General features: G+C 44.4%; 1 protein-coding gene across 4 annotated transcripts in view; it reads right to left on the bottom strand.

Moving 5' to 3' along the window:
• The window catches only part of PIGG (phosphatidylinositol glycan anchor biosynthesis class G (EMM blood group)), a 62,249-nt gene that overhangs the window by 12,583 nt on the left and 28,602 nt on the right, over positions 1–21,064 (bottom strand). For all 4 annotated transcript variants that reach the window (XR_014520478.1, XR_014520479.1, XM_083481398.1 and 1 more), the window contains exons 11-12: positions 14,646–14,955; positions 3,320–3,483 (exon numbers count right to left, since the gene is read on the bottom strand). Coding sequence is in view for 2 of the 4 variants with exons in the window: in XM_083481398.1 (XP_083337524.1) it covers positions 3,320–3,483; positions 14,646–14,955 (474 nt within the window). In the remaining 2 variants the exon portion in view is untranslated. The remainder of the gene's footprint in view (positions 1–3,319; positions 3,484–14,645; positions 14,956–21,064) is intronic.

The following is a 21,064-nucleotide window of genomic DNA, read 5'->3' on the forward strand; positions in this document are numbered from 1 at the left end:
GTGACAAAAAGCTGTCTTTTCCAGCTGAGTTCAGTGATGCAGATGACGTTGCCAAGGAAGGCAGAAGCCAAAATGTTCTAACTACACAGCATTAAACCCTTCTCTGGCCATTCACCTATTTTCACATTATGACTTTCATCTTAACAGAATCCTTTTAGGACTCTCGGTCTACTTCTTTGGATGGCCATGTGGCTCTTGTTCATTTACCTCTCCTGCCCCTGGGTATATTTTTCTACTTAGCTATATAAAGGTTTTGGAATGAAAACACCTTTTTAATAAACTGGTGTTAATGTGACTGTCGCTGCAAGGATTGAATTAGCTAGTCAGTGGCAATGCCTCAACAGGGGTATTTTCCTTTTAAAGGATCTGAACTACACTGCATATAGGCGAAATTCACCCATCTAGTAAGGCTTTAGGAAACTAAAGGGAACACAACCAATTAAACTAAGAATCTATTTTAAGAACATGAACAATATTTGCAGCTCTTTAATCAAGCAGTCCAGCCAGGAAAATTTGTCATTCTGATGTAATGCAATTAATCTTTTTGCCAAATTTTCCAGTTGCTGTTGTTCGTCCTAAGTTTTAATAGGAACTGTTTGCGTTGTTTTAAAAAAATGGAGATTATATACTTAAAACAAACACTTTCATCCCACTAGGGCTTGTCCAAACATTACTTCTGGAGCCGATATTAAATGATTTTAACATAGTTCAAATTAATTAAAAATACTGTAAATACGTTTCTCTTAATTGTCAAGTCATCTTAAATTAATGTTTTAGGTTGCTGTAAAATAGATTATGAATAGTTATTAACTAAACATTTGTTTAGTTGAGTCATTTTTCCAATATGTAACTCAAAGTACTTATTTCTTTTTGGCAACTAATTTTTAAAATAATAGAAAATAATAAAATATAATAATAATAAAAACTATAAACACCCCACCAGGCATTTGCAGCTGGCTACAGGGTAGTGGCAAGTTTGACATGGCAATGTTTATGTTGTCATTTTAAGCATGTAAGCTGCTGTTTTCATTATCTTCTAGTTTTTATTTTGGAGTTTAATAGTGCTTTTATTTGATACTTGTAACATAAGCAGCTTTGACGATCCTTATAGGGGAGGAAGGTGATTTTATTTATTATTGTATTTTATATATAAATATATATATACCTAAATAATATGAACTACCATATTTTAAAAAGGAGAAAGGCGACAAGGTCTCCTGAGTTAGCAATTCTCCTGAGTTTTTACCAGGAAGCCCCGCCAACGGCTTCAAATTAGCTTACATATAATGAGAAAGCTTCAAAACCAGTGCTCAATATTAAAAAGCTGATACACATTCAGCCGCAAGCCCTTTACAGAGGTACCTCAGGTTACATACGCTTCAGGTTACATATGCTTCAGGTTACAGACTCCGTTAACCCAGAAATAGTGCTTCAGGTTAAGAACTTTGCTTCAGGATGAGAACAGAAATCCTGCTCCGGCGGCGTGGCAGCAGCAGGAGGCCTCATTAGCTAAGGTGGTGCTTCAGGTTTAGAACGGTTTCAGGTTGGTTAAGAATGGACCTCCGGAACGAATTAAGTACTTAACCCGAGGTACCACTGTATATTGTGAATATATACATTCACTCTATGGGGGGGGTCTACAATTTTTGGATGGCCTTGTTGGCCAGACCGAAAACCCTAGTCACCACCCCCAAAGGGAAGGGTAGGAGACACGAGGCCAACTGGGTGATGCTGCTTGAAGGTACATCGAGTGCCCTCAGGCTATGGCATCCCACTCCCTGCTCCCCATCATTCCTACTCTGACTCAGGAAAAGTCAACAGGTGTGGAGACTGTCAGTTTGGATCTTTGTAACCAAGGCTCTCCAGTGCTCTTGACCACATAGCCATATCCCAAGCATAGGCAAACTCGGCCCTCCATATGTTTTGGAACTACAACTCCCATCATCCCTAGCTAACAGGACCAGTGGTCAGGGATGATGGGAGTTGTAGTCCCAAAACATCTGGAGGGCCGAGTTTGCCTATGCCTGCCGTATCCCATTTGTGTTATTTTGAGCCAAAGCAGAAAAAGAAAGCACACCTTTTCCAACCCTTAGGGTCAGACTTCTGACACTAAATCTTCGCTGCCTTCTTCAGGAGAAGTAAAGGCTAAGGAGTAAACCCGTCACATAACCAGAGTGGAGTCCCTAAGACAGTTGGATGGTGTCTTGTACGCCTCCTTCCGGCAACTCCTGCAGCTAACTGTAGGGGTGATCGCGGAGTGGGGTCCGGAGGGAGCACAGTCCCCACCCGCAGGCAGCCTCAGCCTGCCTGCACACGTGACCTTGGGGTGTGGGGCACCCCCCCCCAGACAAGCCACAGCTGTCTGAACATCGTTGCCTCTGTTTAACCTTTTGCAGTCTCAGTAGTCTGCGGTGTCCTGTCTGTAACCTTTGTCTCCGAGACCTATTGTCTCCTTCATCATACACTGTGCAAGGGGGAAATGACGCGGTGGAAACAGGTGCCAAAATAACTTTGTACCACCCCACGATCTCGGGACCGGAAGATGTGTAAAGGTCACAGCCCAAAATGTATCTGCCTGGTTTGCATATTTGTGTCAATAAAAGGAGGCTCCACAGGGCTGGCCGGCAGCTCGCTTTCAGCTCACCTGTGCGCAGCTCACCTGCATTATCAACTCCTGCCTCATGTCCCTCACTTCAGCTAAGCTGGTGCCAAACGTATTGCTCTGCTTTCCTTTGGACCACATCAGCGAGGCCGGGGTGGGAGTGGGGTCTTGTCGCTTGGGTAGCCCAGGACCTCCATACACAAAGCCTAGGACTGCATCCCAGGAAGGTCACTTTGGTGCTGCCAGCGCAGCAGTTTGACTCCATTGTCAGCACTCCATTGTCTCTTGAGACAGACAGATGCCAACAAAGCCTTTTCGAAATGCTAATATGGGGGGAAATGTGGACAATTGCAAGGCAGAATCTGCAGGCAGGTATGTTTATCCCCCCTGCCCAGGAATTCTCTCCCCACCCACCAGTAATTTTTCACTTCTTTTCTCCAGCCAGACTCTAAAAACCCAATTGCTGGATCAGTGGGCAGAACAAAAAAGAGCCTCCTGCTTGCCTGCCAGTCCTGCCCTCTTAAACGTTCCATTATCTCGGCCCACGCAAGTTTGAGAACACGCATTTGCCAAAACGTCTCCAGCTCGCCCCTTAGGCTTGCGAAGTTCGCTGGAGCATGGACTGTGACATTCAGCACACAGCCAGAAAGAAATTAAACATTTAGCAGTATTTATAAAGCTGCGGTCAGTGCAAAAAAACCCAAACACACAGATTACCTGCTCACATCGGAGCTCAAATAGCATAGCAAGTGAACGGCCCACAATAAAGGTCCAGAGTACGTCGCAAATCCAGTTAGGAAGATGGCCGGGATTTCCACGTAGTTATCAAGCCCGACAAAGCCAGCCGAAACGTCCACAGACGCAATGCTGTTTGAGTTGCCCTGGAAGAAAAGGAAAATACTGAGCAGCTAGACCCACACAGTGAAAATTTGAAAGCTATTCTGCAAGGTAAAGGTATCCAAGATACATCTCGAGTCATAAGGGGTAGGCGGACTTTCAGAACTCTGTCTTTACACCTTTCCCCCAGGCCAGGGGCAGGGAATACTTTTAGCCCAAAGGGCAACACTCTGACTAGTGGGCAACTGTCCAGAGGCTGTGATTCAGCCACAGTGAAGTCAGAGGTTTCTACATGTACATATATCTCCATCCAGTAAGAGGCATTACTGGCACCTCTAGGGCCCCTTACACAAGACCGGAAGTTCCACACTCAAGCCCTAGACATTAAACAGGCGTCAACTATATCATGTTTCCTGCTGCCTTCTTAAGAAACCTTTCTGTTTCCCAAGCATTTCTGGATAATTATTGTCATCAGCAAAAGGCCACTGATCACTATGCAATATGTTCTGCTACATTTTATGCTTTTTTATTTCCCTTATAGTACACTGTTTATGTGTGTGCGTGTGCATTTTTTAAAATATAAATTTCCTAAAGAAATAAGACCATTAATAGTAACAGAGACCTGGAGACTCAATCAGCCCCCAACCTCAGGAAGCTGTCCACTATTGAACTGATTTTTTAAAAAATTGAAATTGAAATACTTTATTGTCACTTGTAATAACAACTTGTATATACAGTAAGATTACACGAGCACCACCCACTCAGCTCTCTTAGTCTTAATTCCCCTCGTTTACTGACGCACACCCACCAAACCCAAAAGTCAGTTGCCCTGCTGTTATCTTTTCATTCAGTAGCCTAACAGCCCATGGATAAAAGCTGTTATTTACCCTGTTGGTGCAACTAATCATGCTTCTATATCTTCTGCCTGAGGGCAGGAGATCAAGAAAGTGCTGGCCAGGGTGTGAATCATCCCTGAGAATTTTCCTCATTCTCCTGAGGCAACGTTCTTCCACAATGTCATCCAGTGGATTCATGGGACAACCCATAATATCTTGTGCCGTATTCACCACCCTCTGTAGGCACTTCCTATCAGTTGATGTCAAACCAGCGTACCACACCGTGATGCAGTATGAAAGGACACTTTCTATTGTGGACCAGTAGAAGGAGATCATCAAATGTTGATTGACATCGTTCTTTTGCAATGCTCTGAGGAGATGGAGTCTCTGTTGGGCTTTCTTCACCACCTGGGCTGTATTGATTTTCCAAGTAAGGTCTTCACTTCTTCACTGAGATAAACTCCTAGGAATTTAAAGGAAAAGACTCTCTCCACACAGCACTCCCCGATGTACAGCAGGGCTAGTTCTCCTCTCTTCCTCCGAAAGTCCAACACCATCTCCTTTGTCTTGCTGATATTAAGGTGCAAGTTGTTCCCTAGGCACCATGTAGATATTATGCACTTCACTCAATTTCTTAAACAGACATAAGCAAAGAGCCCTTTAAGTCTCAGGCCTCAGGTGTGGGCACCAAGAGGAGGCCTTCAAAGGCCAAACAATTTGTATCAGGAAATGTATTACCTATATGGAAGGTGTGTGTGGAGAAGGTGGTGCTGATTATGGACACAGTGCTGCAAAAGGTGAGGTTTTAACCCTTTCTTCCAGTTTTCCCCAATCAAAAGCCCCTCTCACATTTGCTATTTACCAGGGGTAGGGGGAAGTGACCATAAATGTATGATCACGAGTACCTGAATACTTTGCCACGTGGAGTACACAGCAGCTTGGAGAGGGGAGAATTTGGATCTGATCTCTGCAACTGTCACATCTAAGCCTTCTAGAGTCCTCCATCATGCTCTTCATTCCTATTTGCTAGGGTCCTAGCTCACACAGGGAACCGACTGTTGCTCTTCATATTAGGGACTATGGGATTAAAACAGGCATAGGGAAACTCGGCCCTCCAGATGTTTTGGGACTACAACTCCCATCATCCCTGACCACTGGTCCTGTTAGCTAGGGATGATGGGAGTTGTAGTCCCAAAACACCTGGAGGGCCGAGTTTGCCTACACCTGGATTAAATAGGTTCATGGATCCCATCAGTTTGCCGGGAGAGTCGGTCAGTGGCGGGAGACCATGTGCTGGCCTTTCAGCGCCCGTGTGGCTTAAAATATGTCCCGTGTGGATAATCCAGTGCTATTTTTCTAGAAAAAGAGGTACTGGAGGTCACCATGAACACCTCTCTTGTTTTCTTAGAATGGTAATGGTGCCTACCTGAGAGGTGCTGGAACTGAGTTCCAGTTGAAAAAACCCCTGGGATAATCCATTGTTGTTGTTGTCAACTCAGGGGTATAAAGGACAATATGAGATCCCTCCAGTGTTTAAAAGAGGCATTCGAACCACTTCTGTATAAATCACAAACAAGTGGCTTATTTATTTTTAGTTTTCTTTATATAAAGATTTTATATACTCCCCCGGCTCGAAGCGAATCTGTTCTTCGTTCCTTATTTGATTCTGCAGTTTAGAGCGCAGCATACCTTGAGGTAAAGTGTACTGTGCAGATATTACATTTTAAATATTTACACTGTGCTACGCGAATTCTGTTCCCAAGAGGATGCCAGCCTCACAAAGCCATTGCCCGGTGCTCAGAGGCGTATACAAATTTGTATTCGGGAGAGGACAAACCATCAGAATGGAAGCATTGTGCGGAGGAAGCAGCCACACAATATCTATCTACTGCAATGGGAGGCCTAAGTGGCCAGACAAATGTTCTCTTTTGTTCGTTATAAATTTTTGAACATGCATTAGAAACAAAATGAACAGAACAGTAATTTTTAATGGGGACTAGGTTCTATATCAAGAGGTAGACAGAAATGGGCGAAAAGCAAAATACAACAATGTTTATATGGTAACAAAACTCAACATCTACTTTCGTGTCACTTTGAGAGGAAACCCACAAAGCACCCAGTAGATTTGGTGAGGAACGAGGACAAATCTCTGGCTTCCTAGCTTGTACATACACTAGGGATAGGCGATATCTGGTTTTCAACTTCATGATATATCACCAGCTAAACATCGCAACAAACCGATATATCACAATGTCTGAAATAAGGATAGAACTATGAAGAGACATTGGCTGGCTTCACATTTCCCCCCACATTATGATTTTTGCATAGCACACAAACACACACACATCATGATTCACAGTATATTGCCAGGTCAAAAACTATGAAACCGATATCACGATATGTACTTCAAACCACTTTTGGACGATATATTGCCCAGCCCTGGCACACACCCATGCCAATATCAGTCATGATTAGAGCCTGAGATGCGGCCTGCACACCAACCCTTTGGGCCTTGTTTCAGCATTCATCCACCCTTTGCCTTATAACCACAAGCATGCACACATTGGGTCCATGTCAACCAGTACCAGCACAATTCAAAGTGTTGGTGCTGACCTTTAAAGCCCTAAACGGCCTCGGCCCAGTATACCTGAAGGAGCACCTCCACCTCCATCGTTCTGCCCGGACACTGAGGTCCAGCGCCGAGGGCCTTCTGGCGGTTCCCTCATTGCAAGAAGTGAGGTTGCAGGGAACCAGGCAGAGGGCCTTCTCGGTAGTGGCGCCCACCCTGTGGAGCACCCTCCCATCAGATGTCAAGGAAATAAACAACTATCTAACTTTTAGAAGACATCTGAAGGCAGCCCTGTTAGGGAAGTGTTTAATGTTTGAAGTTTTATTCTGTTTTTAATGTTCTGTTGGGTGGCTGGAGAAGCCCAGCCAGATGGGCAGGGCAGAAATAAATTATTATTATTATTATTATTATTATTATTATTATTATTATTATTATTATTATGCTCCACAGCATAAATGAGGCATCTGCAGGCCCACAGGTTCTCCATTCCTCCTCTACACACAGTGGATGTGGCACAAGAAAGAGGTTTGTTCTGGCACATAACCACACGAAAAGCATGTACAGAAGGTCGCAGGCTGAATCCCTGGCACCTCCAATTAAAACACTCAGGTCACAGGTGACGGGAAGGGCCTCTACCTGAGAATCCTGGAAAGCTGCTGCCAGTCAGAGTAGACAACAGTGGGCTAGGTGGGCATACAGTCCAACAAGCTGCGAGTCAGTTTCCTATGATCAACAGTGCGAGCACAGGCATTGGTTAGTTTTCAGAAGGCAGAGCCAGAGATGGCATGTTTTTGGTACGGAAGGCAACAAATCCAAATGGTGCTTCCCATGGTGGCAATATAACAGTACACTAAAAAAAATAAATCTTAAAAAGTAGAGACATCACCTTGCCAACAAAGGTCCATATAGTAAAAGCTATGGTTTTCCCAGTAGTGATGTATGGAAGTGAGAGCTGGACCATAAAGAAGGCTGATTGCCGAAGAATGGATGATTTGAATTATGGTGCTGGAGGAGACTCTTGAGAGTCCCATGGACTGCAAGAAGATCAAACCTATCCATTCTGAAGGAAATCAGCCCTGAGTGCTCACTGGAAGGACAGATCGTGAAGCTGAGGCTCCAATACTTTGGCCACCTCATGAGAAGAGATGACTCCCTGGAAAAGACCCTGATGTTGGGAAAGATGGAGGGCACAAGGAGAAGGGGACGACAGAGGACGAGATGGTTGGACAGTGTTCTCGAAGCTACCAGCATGAGTTTGACCAAACTGCGGGGGGGCAGTGGAAGACAGGAGTGCCTGGCATGCTCTGGTCCATGGGGTCACGAAGAGTCAGACATGACTACTAAACGACTAAAAAAAAAAAAAAAAAAAAAACCACTTCTCTAAATACAGTGGTACCCCACAAGACGAACGCCTCGGAAGACGAAAAACTCGCTAGACGAAGGAGTTTTTCGTTTTCTTAGCCGCTTCGCAAGACGCATTTCCCTATGGGCTTGCTTCGCAAAAAGAAGCTTGCCCCGCAAGCTCCGGGGATAGCGGGGAAGCGCAGCGCGTCTTCCCTGCTGTCCCCGGACCCCTTTTGAACCAAGGGGCGGCAACGGGGAGAAGCGATCTTCTCCCCTCCGCCCCTTGCTTCAAAAGAGGGGACAGAGGGGAAGGCGCGCACCTTCCCCCCTCTCCCCGGACCCCTTTTGAACCAAGGGGCGGCAACGGGGAGAAGCGATTCTCCCTGCTGCCCCTTCCCTTGCTTTAAAACAGGTCCGGGGACAGAGGGGAAGGTGCGCGGCGCTTCCCCTCTGTCCCCGGACGGTCTCCATAGGAACGCATTGATTGATTTTCAATGCATTCCTATGGGAAACCGTGCTTCGCAAGACGAAAAACTCGCAAGAAGAAAAAACTTGCGGAACGAATTAATTTCGTCTTGCGAGGCACCACTGTAAATAGTTCACCCTACCCCGCTAATATGTATATGTGTGTTTATTATTTACATACAGCTTTTATACCCTGCCTTTTAATTGAAAATGGCTCTCATAGCAGCTTACAAAAATCAGTTCTAAGACAGTCTTTGCCCTCGGACTTGCCCCGGTAGCAAAGAATTTCAAAAGACAGAAGTGGAAAAAAGGAATGGAAGGGTGATTTGTTCCAATCGTAGAAGGGAATATTCTTTGCATATCCCTACAAGCCACTGTCCCAATTCACACACCCCAGAAGCGATGAACTTCACTTGTTCTTCCCCAATACAAAATGGTGGCCTGGCCAGCTGGGAAAACAGAGATAAACACTTCAACGGACTATCAGTGCTAAGCATCTACGAAAGGGTTGAGTCGGAGTGGCAGTTAAAGCGTTCTTCAACCTAGGGCAAAACCTCCTGTATCTCCTTGCCTGGAGAGCAAAACAAAAGAAGTGAAGGAATACAAAGCCATTCTACAGCCCTTAAAAAAAAGTTAAGGTAGAGAACTTGTTAGGTTGTGGGTGAACATATCAGACAACACAGCGATTCTTCAAACAGCTCTTGTTTATTCACAGGCCAGAACAGAACTGAACTGAAGGGTTCAGCCAGCCTGCTTATATAGAGCTCCACTACAACGCAACAGTAACCACTTTCTGTAACTATCCAATCACTGAATGTCACTTTCGATCCCTTATTTGCATATGTGGACCTGAGTGAAAACTATCTACGGTATCCCCCTGCTGGCCCAGGGTGAGAACCTCAGTACATAACAGAACTGCTATCTATTTCTGAGACATGTATTTCCAAGCCTGGTGGTAAAGCTTCAGATCAAGAAACGAAATAGGCTCCAATTTCTTATGGGAGTTCTTGCAACCAGAATACCATGCAAAACAATTTAAATGACAGCGCAGTAAGAGCAATCTCAGGAACAAGAACCAGAATCACGGGACTTGAAGGCGAAGTATCTTTCAAACTACATTTCTGGGAATTCAGAGTTTGGCTGGAGGGCCAAATGCTTGAAATATCAGTTGCTAAATGCTGTTGGGCTCAGGATCTCCTTGCGGAAATCCCAGAGACACCTGGCTGGCCTCTGTGATAACAGGCTGTTGGACTAGATGGGCCTTTGGCCTGAACAACAGGCTCATCTTATGTCCTTATGTTTAACTCGGAATTCCTCAGACGCTCATCGGGGCTCCTCAAAGATGATTAATAACGCTGGGCAATCTTTCCTGAAACACCGGTTGCCAACAGCTATTATTAATCTTCCCTTGCAATGTGCAGCCACGGGGAAATGTTAAGCACATTGTAGCACACTCTCGCTTCATCTGGGGCTCTGCGGAGGCCCAGCAGATTGTAGTAATGTAGGACCTGAAATAATGCCCTGAAACACACCGGAACATTCTCTGGAGTGTTCCAGGGCTCTACGGCCGATACCAGAGGATTCCCTGGCAAATAAGTGTATGTTGGAAGGTTCTCTGCAGCCAGGAAAAGCTTTAATCTCTTAAATCAGATTTCTCCTCAGATTTACCCATTTTAGGACTACGGCATGCCCCAATAATAGGAATAATTTACTATTTATACCCTGCCCATCTGGCTGTGTTTCCCCAGCCACTCTGGGAGGCTCCCGACAAAATATTAATAATAAAAAGCGAAAAAACACCAAACATTAAAAACTTCCCTAAACAGGGCTGCCTTCAGGTGTCTTCTAAAAGTCAGATCATTGTTTATTTCCTTGCCATGTGATGGGGGGCGTTCCATAGGGCAGGTGCCACTACCAAGAAGGCCCTCTGCCTGGTTCCCTCTAACTTGGCTTCTCACAGTGAGGTGAACTGCCAGAAGGCCCTCGGAGCATAGACAAGCTACGCACCCAAGTCCATTAGGTCCGCAGAGGAAGCACCTTGTGATATTCTGAGACATTACATATGCTTCCTTGAGGGGCCTTGATGGGAATCGTAGAATGCAATGCAGGAATCTCAACTAAAGCATCCATGACAGATGGCCAACCAACTTATGCTTAAAAACATGGGTCGGTAACATGCATCCCATGGGCTGGATGCGGCCCACGAAGACTGTTTTACCGGCCCACGAGCCGCCCATGAACCAAGCCTCCCACTCGGCGAGTCCCCCACGCGCTGCGCTAAACTGGTGCAGCACAGTGCGTGGACTCGAAGAGTGGCGCCAGAAATCAAGTCTGCGCATGCGCAGATACCATAAATCACGTTTGCGTATGCCCAGACACCGAAAATCGCTTCTGTGCAAGCGCAGTTTTCGGCATCTGGGCATGCACAGACGCTCTTTCTGGCACCGCAGACATGTGCAGACACACTTTCTGGTGTTGCACTGTGCCGGTCTGGCCCACAGATGATCTCCGTGGGAATGATCTGGCCCATGGCCGGTAAACCTTGCCGACCGCTGCTTAAGAACCTCCAAGGAAGGAGAGTCCACCACCTCCTGAGGGAGTTCGTTCCACTGTCAAACAGCTCTTACCCTCAGAAAGTTCTTCCTGGTGTTTAGCCAGAGTCTCCATGCTTGTAACTTGAATCCATTGGTTTGGGTCCTGCTGTAAACAATCCCCAAGAGCTAACAGTATCCTGTTAACACCGCCAGGATCCCATCCAAGCAGTCTGGTGTGCAGACATCCTCCTGTCTACCCTATAAACTCCACACACACATACATCCCCACTGTAAACGCAAGGCCTCCAAATATTTCAGAAGCTTAAGGCTTTCCTTTCTAGAATAATCCTGAGGAAGCTTGCGTTAAATAAGTACAGGGAGATGGAGGGAAGTATATAAGCAGTACTTTTCATTAGGTTTTAATGGGATCTTTAAAAGCTATTCGTACTTGCTGCCTCAGAACTTCAGGATCATTAGCCAATCTGTCGCAGGAGGGGTGCATGGATGGATAATTCAATTAAACCAAAGTATGAACCAAGACTCAACCAATATACTGTAGCCTCTAATGCAACAGAAAGTCTGCAAAGAAACCATATGCATCTCACCAGCATTGCTTAATTGCCAGCAGTTCTACACAAGAACACAGCTAAGAGAAAATGGCAACACAGAGTTTAATTTAAGAGTATTCCAAAAATAGTAATCCTGAGGCTTCTAAAAGCGTTTCCAATTTCAGTTACAGGGTTGATCACATGAACTATTTTATGAAGACCGACTGCCTGTTAATCGCTCAAGCTTCTTTTAACATGGAGGCGGGGGGGGCAGTGTTTAATGACTTTTCTGGGTGCAGGGCTTGCAGTTCTATTAATAGTGAAGCAAAGCCAAAAGAGAATGTATGCCTAGCAGCGTGTCAGTAAGAAACAGGACAGGTTTTAAAGAACAAGTATTGGGTGTGAAAAAATAAAGTGGTGTCTTTCCGTTGCCAGAACCGCTAATCCTGCACCAAGTATTCTGAATTGGCTTGAACGTGTATTTTATTAGAAGGTGTTCTGAGTGCCCCGGCGGACAGGTGGAGGGGATGTAAATCCCCATTTCCTCTTTTAAAAACTTGAGTGGTGAATTTGCATGCAAGAAATTCACCAGAGAGAGTTTCCTCATGCTGTTGTTGGCATCCATCTGTCTCAAGAAGACAATGGATTGCGCCTCTGGGGGGCAAAGTCAAACGACTGGGGAATCACAGTGCCAGCTGTGGCTGCAGAGACCGGTAACAACTGCTGCCTTCTGTGTTGCTTTTGCTGTGTTAGCAGCACCAAAGCGATCTCCCTGCAGTGCAAGCCTGGGCAGTGTCTATGGAAGTCCTGGGTTGCCTTCCTCAGAAGTCCCTTCTCAACCGTGTTGATGTGATCCAAAGGAAAGCAAAGCAATACATCTGGCACCAGCTTGGCCGCAGGAGTCACCGGAAGAAGGCATACGAGACACCATCCAACTGCCTTAGGGACTCCACTCTGGATTTGTGTAGTGTTAACTCCTAGGGATGCGGGTGGCGCTGTGGGTTAAAACCACAGAGCCTAAGACTTGCCGATCAGAAGGTTGGCGGTTCAAATCCACGTGACGGAGTGAGCTCCCGTTGCTCAGTCCCTGCTCCTGCCAACCTAGCAGTTTGAAAGCACGCAGTGCAAGTGGATAGCGGGAAGGTAAACACTGTTTCCGTGCGCTGCTCTGGTTCGCCAGAAGCAGCTTAGTCATGCTGGCCACATGACCCGGAAGCTGTACGCCGGCTCCCTCGGCCAGTAAAGCGAGATGAGCGCCGCAAACCCAGAGTCATCCGCAACTAGACCTAATGGTCAGGGGTCCCTTTACCTTTACCTTAACTCCTTTGCCTTTTCTTCTCCTGAAGATGTCCCACAAGGTAGTGGGTACAGATTTTTCCTCAGGGTTTACTCCTGAAGCTGATCTCATGAATGAGTATAGACACAGGACAGAAGAGGTTGGGGATCAGTTTTCCTTCTCCTAAATGGGCTACCCTTCCAACTTGACAAGCCCCATATGCCCCTTACAAGTGTAGAAACCACTTTCTTGACCATTAGACCCACACCTTTGGTCTAGTCTGTTCAATCTGCCGGGCCTGTCTTTGCATGCCTAAATTATCAAATGTTTGAGACCCATCAGCTACCCTCATCTGGTTTAACAAGCCGGTCAAAGCCATTTCCCAGTGTGTGGCCACTGTCATATGCTGACAGCTTCTGGCAGCCGCAGGTGAAATATGAGTGCAGGGTTGGGATCAAAGGTGGAAGAACTATCCCAGAAGGAGCACAATATGTCCCCCACCAGAGGAACTACCCCTCCCCTAACACCAAAAACACTTCATGTATTCCACACACATTAGTATGTTCTCCACTATAAAGGAGGATCATCTGTATTTTGGGACTTTCAGTTCTTCAAAACTTAATTGCCAGTCTCCACAGGCAAACATTTTTGTAGTACAAAGGTACAATAGCCACTACAGAAATTCTTCATGCCACTTCTCTCCCTTCCATATGAAGGTTGCATTTAAGCAGAACTACAATTAACCTTTGAAAAGGACTCAATCTGAATTTTCATAAATTGAATTAAAGCTGGCAAGATCTGGCCATTGTTGCCATTGCTGAAATTTCTTGGTAAGTGGCTCTAAGTCTCTTTCGAAGCGAGAGGTCTTTTTAAATGCTTTGAATGAAAACAGAGCTTGCCTAGAAACCCAAGGCTGCCACAATGCGACACAAAACACCCAGTAATTCATTTCCATAGACTGCCTTTCGGTCCAGCAAATGAAAAACAAAAATTTAATTCTGATGAGAATTAATTGGTAAACAAAATATAAATACGAACCATCGATCAGCTTGCTAAAATATTAAAAACAAAAACAAAAAACATGAAGAGGAAGGTGTTAAATGCTCTCTTGAAGTCCAAAAAGGACAACCACATGGGTTTCTTTCAAGCCAAAGACTTGCATGGAAAAGAACCTGATGATTCTGGTCTCCCTCAAGCAAATTTCTTAAGGTCCACCACCACATAAACAGCTGCAGCAATGGGCCCTGCCAACCTGTGTCCACGTTCCATTCTCAATGTAGCCCTAGTTCCTGGTCAAGAGTTTATCGCCGAAGAGGCAAGCATTTGAACTGAAACAAGAAACTGGCTACAACCAAGGAGATACAGTGGTACCTCAGGTTAAGAACTTAATTCATTCTGGAGGTCCATTCTTAACCTGAAACTGTTCTTAACCTGAGGTACTACTTTAGCTAATAGGGCCTTCCGCTGCCTCCAAACCGCCGCTGCGCAATTTCTGTTCTCATCCTGAAGCAAAGTTCTAACCTGAGGTACTATTTCTGGGTCAGCAGAGCCTGTAACCTGAAGTGTCTGTAACCTGAAGCGTCTGTAACCTGAGGTACCACTGTATGTTCCTTCTACAGACAATATGCTCTTACCTGGAAAAAGAAGAACGCTTGTCCAAACCAGTAATGCATGATGGTAACTTGAGCTGCGTCAAACTCCAGCGGCTTCCAAACGTACTTTGTCATCATGGCTTGGATGAGAAGACAGAAGACCAACACGGGCAAGTTGTGGGGCCTGAGTAAGAGCGCAGCCAGCAGGACCAACCCACTGTAGATTTCCCACAATCCTATAAACTTTGTCTTGGCGTCTGTCGAAAGAACCTGAGATTTGAGCAAGTCTTTGGTGCCTGTGAAGACGATGCCAAGAACAAAGACATAGACGAAACGTGCTTCAATTATGCCCCTAAAATGAAAGAGAAAATATAGAACAAATTCAGCGTCTGATGGGTCCAAAAATCTGCTTCTGTTGAAACTAGAATAAATATTCCTAGAGGAATGAAGAGTCCAAAGTAGGCCCATCCATGAAGCAAAGTAAGGCAATGGATTTTGGGTTGCCATTACCAATGGAACAAGACATTAACAAGAAGTGACTGGAATAAATCAAAGAGTTCTGTGTGGAAATCTTCCTGGTGGATTGTACCCCCATGGGATGCAGTGTTAGAAATTGGGATAGAAAAGCTAGGAGCCAAATGGCTTCTGGGACCTGGGTTGTGGGCACCCAAACAGAATGTCTAGTCGTCACGGGGTGGGGGCGGTCAGCAACACTTTTTATTTATTATTTTGATAAGCAAGAATTAATATGCAATTCACGTAAACATCACATTTTTAACAGAAATTGTTAATACATGTTTAATTTGGTACTTACAATAAAAAACATTGGTACCATACTTCAGTTTTCAAAACACGCTACACTCTATTGTTAACACTCCTTAATATATTGTCTATCCTTAACGTATACTTTAAGGCTTCAAAGCACATACATTTCAGTAATCCTTGAGTGTCAGCCAGGTGCAAAAAATGGTGTAAAAAATGGCACCCAGACTCTGTGAGGTGCTCACAAATCTTGAGGCACAAGATGTGCCTAGTGCCCTGCTGATTTTGAACCCTGATGGGATGCTGAGTAAAATTTGCCCTCAGAACTTCTTGTTCTGCAAGTCTCAATCATAACCCTGTACGTTTATTCAGCTATGAAAATCTGGAGCCTTTATACCCGTTATGGGGATGTTATTCCCATGACGAAACCTAACGCTGCAATCCTGTGCACATTTACCAAAGAACAAAGGACACTGAACTCAGCAGGAATTATTTCCGAGTAAACCCCAAATCTTTTGAACACCCAGCCTTTCAAAGTCTCAACAGCTCCGTCCAAAGTCTGTTCAAACTTTGAAAGATTTGGGGGCATTTCACCTCTTGTTTCATAACCTGTCATCACATCTCCATTGATAACGACTAGAAATTTATAGTGCGGTCCTAACCATTCCTACTCACAGTGCAAAAAGTATTGCCACATGCCACCCCACTATCCAAGCGAGCAGTGCAAGATTCCAGGGGTTCCAGCACTTACCCAGGGTCGGTGTTTCCTTTGGAATGAGGCACAGCGGAGACTGTGGCATCTTTCTGTTATATTGTTTATTTACACATACATACAACCTGAACCGATGATGGAGGGGTTCACAGCATTCGCACCCAAGAGGGCCTTGCTTCCCCCAAAGCCACAGCTGTCTCTCTCTCAGTTCCCAGTTTGCTGCTTTGCTTCTAAGCTCACATCACTGACAACTCTTGGTTCTCATCCCCAGCTTTATCTTTCCAACTACCTACAAACTGGGGTAAGGTACCTGCACCAAGCACAGAGCCCCATTCCTTTGATCCCCTTAATGGACCATCGCCCAGGCAATTGCCTCAACAGGAAGCTAGCCTGACTTATAGCTTAACACCTGCTGGATCCAGGGGTTTGGGGGGAGGTCTACCCCCTACCCCTCATAGCAGTATATTGGGATATTGGACCCCCGACCCAAGGAATGCTAATCACAAGCAATTCACAGAAACAATATTAGAGGTAAAGAGTACTAGTCTTAGCATCAAATCTATATAAAAACATGTGATTTAGCAGTTAAACCCAAAACATAGTGCATGGAATAACAATTCCTGCATCCGAGGACCATGTTCTCAGTGGTGTCTTTCATTGGAGTTGGCGCCCGGCACCCAGGCAAAGAAATGAACAGCTGACTCAAGCTCACAGGGCCTTTATCTCTCTTTCTTTCTCTGGAAATCACTTTGAAGGAGGATGTTGAATTTGAAGGCAATCAGACCCCTGCTGAACTCCTTCAAATACCTCAAGAGGGATGGGAGGGCTAAAAATAAGGGGAAGGTGTTGACGGGCTGATTTCCACTATTCACATGCCTTTTGAACATCAGCAGGGATTGGATTTTTGTACACAACCAGGGTGCATAAACGACCTGTTATTCTGTAAACCACCATTACCTGATGAATTGCACTTTCTAATGGTTTTGGGGAATCGGAGCAAGAAAAGGCGAGAGAAGCCGGAGCTTCAAACAACTAGACTTAAAATCACACGCCGGTTTCAACGATGGCTGCAGCCAAACCCATTATACCCAGGGGCTTCCAAACTTTTTATTGCCAAGAAAAACCTGTATATCTGCCATGGAGCTGCCAGCATGTTCTAGGCTCCCATTGCACTCATGAGGAGCACTGAAGAGGCCTGGTACGCCTCAGTGTGCCCTGTCCAGAACTCACCTGCGCACCGTCCTGTACCTGCACACTGAAAGGAAATAGAAGTAATGCTAACATTCAAAGCATCTCATCTGCCACTAGGGCTGTGCAATAAATTGCCATACCTTTGAATTGTAATCAGGGCCGGATTCAGGTTTGATGAGGCCCTAAGCTACTGAAGGTAATGGGGCCCTTTATATGTCCAGCTGTCCTTTGCCGACAACAAATTGTCACTGTTTTTTGTGTTGAATATATGCTATATGGTAATTTATGGACCTAATAGGTCTCTAAAGCCATTTGCACATAAAATATGTATTTTATCAAAGTAAGTGTTGAACTGAAATACAGTTAAGTAGATGATTAATAGTGAAATACTTATTAAGCTCTAACTGTATGTAGGTCCTATTCTGTTTGTTTTTTATCTTATATTTTGGAAATGTACATCCAGGTTTGTTTTTTCTTTAAAAAAATTTGGGGGCCCCCAGAGATTGGGCCCTAAGCTATAGCTTGTTTAGCTTATACGTAAATCCAGCACTGATTATAATAACCTCGTGATAAGTGTTTCAACAAGGCAACATACTGGTGAACAAAAGCTGGACAGCTTCGCGGGGGTAAGCACAGCTGAACTTTACAGATACAGTGGTACCTGGTTTTGAGTCTGGGATCCATTCCGGAGCCCCGGACGCTTGACGAAAGGGACACTCTGCGCACACACGCAGAGCGGTTTGTGCTTCTGCGCATACGGCAAACCCAGAAGTAACCCGTTCCAGTATTTCCGGGTTTGCTGCAGATGTTCACCAAAATGGACGCTCAACTACTGTACTTTGAAGAGTTTGCAGGCTTTGTTTGCTCTCTCCTTCCACCTTCCTAAAACACACACACTGATAAATAAGGATAGAAGCCTGAGGCGCCAGCCAATTTTAACCCCTCGCAAGCACACAAACCAACTCTTTCAGAAGAACTTCCTGCTCTCAAAAATTCTCAAGAGCTCAGCTAATTATGCAGAGGCTGCTAACAGGCAAAGTAAACAGGGAATGTAAACAAAAAACTGGAAAGCGCTTCCTACCAGTAAAAAATAAAGGGAGTAAGTGTTTTTGTTTTTATTTCCCTCCCTAAATAGCTTTCCTCCATGTTAAAAAGGAAGGTTCCTTTGTTTGGTTGGTTGGTTGGTTTTAATGGATTTTAGTATTGTCTTTTTACACTATGGCAATTCCCCCTGGGACGTTGGTGGTGAAGGGCGGGTAGGGAATATATATATATGTATATGCATATATGTGTGTGTGTGTATCCCGAATCTTGCTCAGTTAGCAAGCTCCATTATCTTTAAGGCATCTTCACAGGTCCAGTTGATAGAATAACATTTCTCTGGCATTATCGCAAGAGACCTTGAAAACCACTGTATTACCAAAGACCGGCAATTTAAGCAAATTACAAAAAGGTCCCTTTCCAACCGTACAATTCTATGATAAGAGATTTTTTTTAAAAAAAATCAACAACATTATATTTCAGTCTATGATAATTGGAATTAAAATGCTGATTGCACTTAAGCTGTCAGAAGCAGGTTTTTGGTAGGCATTTCAAAAAGAAGTTATTCACTACTCTAATTGCATTAAAAATACCCTCTCTTTTCAATTGAAGCAGTTATAACATTTCTGTTCTGTTTCAAGAAAGAAAGAAAACATTTGACCCTAAGGAACATCCACCAGAAAGTTAAAGTAAACTATGCCACTAGTAAATCAATCCATATAAACAAATGTGTCATTTAAATGAAGGGTTGCATCCAACTAAGTCTTACTCAGAGTAGACCAACTGGAATTAATTGGCCTATTTTTATGAGTTTACTCAGAGTATGACTTATATTGGATACAATCCTATATTAAACCGCTAAATGAGTTCCACTTTCTAATATCAGTGTTGAACACCTTTTATATCAATATGCTGCAAATCTTACATAACAGAGACTTAAACTTTCTGAAAATGTTTAAGTCATTATTTTTTTAAAAGGACCTATTGGTTTCTCTCTCTTCTTCATCCATCCCTGCCAAAACAAGTTTGGGAGAGGAACTGAAATATATGCAATATTTAACGTTCTCATAAACCCTACCTTTATTTTATGACTTTATCAGTATAAAATGCATTATTTATAAAGTATACCACTTGCTGTGTTTATGAAATTCACAAAGCAGTCCTATGCATGCTTGCTAGGAAGTAAAATCCATTCTGTTTAGTGAAGTTCTCCCACGATAAGCACACAAAGAATTGCAGCCTCAAAAAGTATGCTTCTGTTCTGTAGAAGCAAAATTACTGATATATGATCAAATACTAGAGAAAGCTGCAAAGTGCTTTGCCCTATGGTACCTTAAGTACACGTATCTTAAGCGTTTGTCATCTGATAAACTGAATGCCCTGAGATCTATGGATGAAGGGGCTGTACACCAATTTAATAAGTAATCATAATGCTAATAAGTTGGGGAAAATAAATGTTGAAAACAGAAAGTATAAATTTTGTTATTAACAAAAGAAACTGTACTATTTGGAAGAATGATCTCACACAGTCATAATGTTGATGACTTGCTGCATATTTAGATAGTTAAACTTTTGCAGTACTGTACAGTTGTACAGTAGGGATGCGGGTGGCGCTGTGGGTTAAACCACAGAGCCTAGGACCTGCCGATCGAAAGGTCGGCGGTTCAAATCCCCGCGGCGGGGTGAGCTCCTGTCGTTCAGTCCCAGCTCCTGCCTACCTAGCAGTTCGAAAGCACCCCTAAGGGCAAGTAGATAAATAGGGACCGCTTTCTAGCGGGAAGGTAAACGGCGTTTCCGTGTGCGGTGCTGGTGCTGGCTCGCCAGATGCAGCTTAGTCACGCTGGCCACGTGACCCGGAAGTGTCTTTGGACAGCGCCGGCTCCCGGCCTCTTGAGCAAGATGAGCGCGCAACCCTAGAGTCGGTCACGACTGGCCCTGATGGGCAGGGGTACCTTTACAGTCGTACCATAAATCCCGAATGCCCTGGAACTTGGATGTTTTGGCTCCCGAATGCCGCAAAGCCGGAAGTGATTGTTCCAGTTTGTGAATGTTCTTTTGGAACCCAAATGTATGACGTGGCTTCCATGGCTTCTGATTGGCTGCAGGAGCTTCCTGCAGCCAATCAGAAGCCACGATTTGGTTTTCGAATGTTTTGGAAGTGGAATGGACTTCTGGAAGGGATTCATTCTACTTCCAAGGTACGACTGTATTATATTTGAGGGGTGTATATGTCATTACAGCAAACACAGAAATCATCACTTTCTAATGTTGTTGTAGATCATTTTACATAAAACTCTCCATAGTATACATTTTAAAGCAAGTAAAACCTTGTATTTAAAAAAGCATGTTACTCATTTCAAAAGAGAAAATATTTTATAGCAATTCTTTTTCTGTATTCTCCCAACTGAAAATAAAATTCAGAGGGAAAATGGCATGTACACAAATAACAGTCACCCACCCAACTCCCAGGTCTTCACACCTTTGTATACCCATATTCTTCGCCTGGTCCAAACCCCACCTGTCTTCCCCACAAACTACCTGAGCACAACTATGCTGGTTTTATGAATCAAGCAAAATCAGGCAAAAGGACAGGGAAATGCTGTACATGCAAGTGGTCTCAATGACTTACTGGGGATGACAAAAGGCTACATTTGGCCGTGTCATCAGAGACAAGGACCTCCACAAACCACAAGTCCAAGTTACTTTTAAAAATCTTACTTGCTTCATAAATGAAGAGACCACCAATTAGTTGCAG

The sequence above is a fragment of the Podarcis liolepis genome, assembly GCF_965112155.1.
Source record: "Podarcis liolepis genome assembly, chromosome: 17".
Classification (NCBI taxonomy): Eukaryota; Metazoa; Chordata; class Lepidosauria; order Squamata; family Lacertidae; genus Podarcis; species Podarcis liolepis.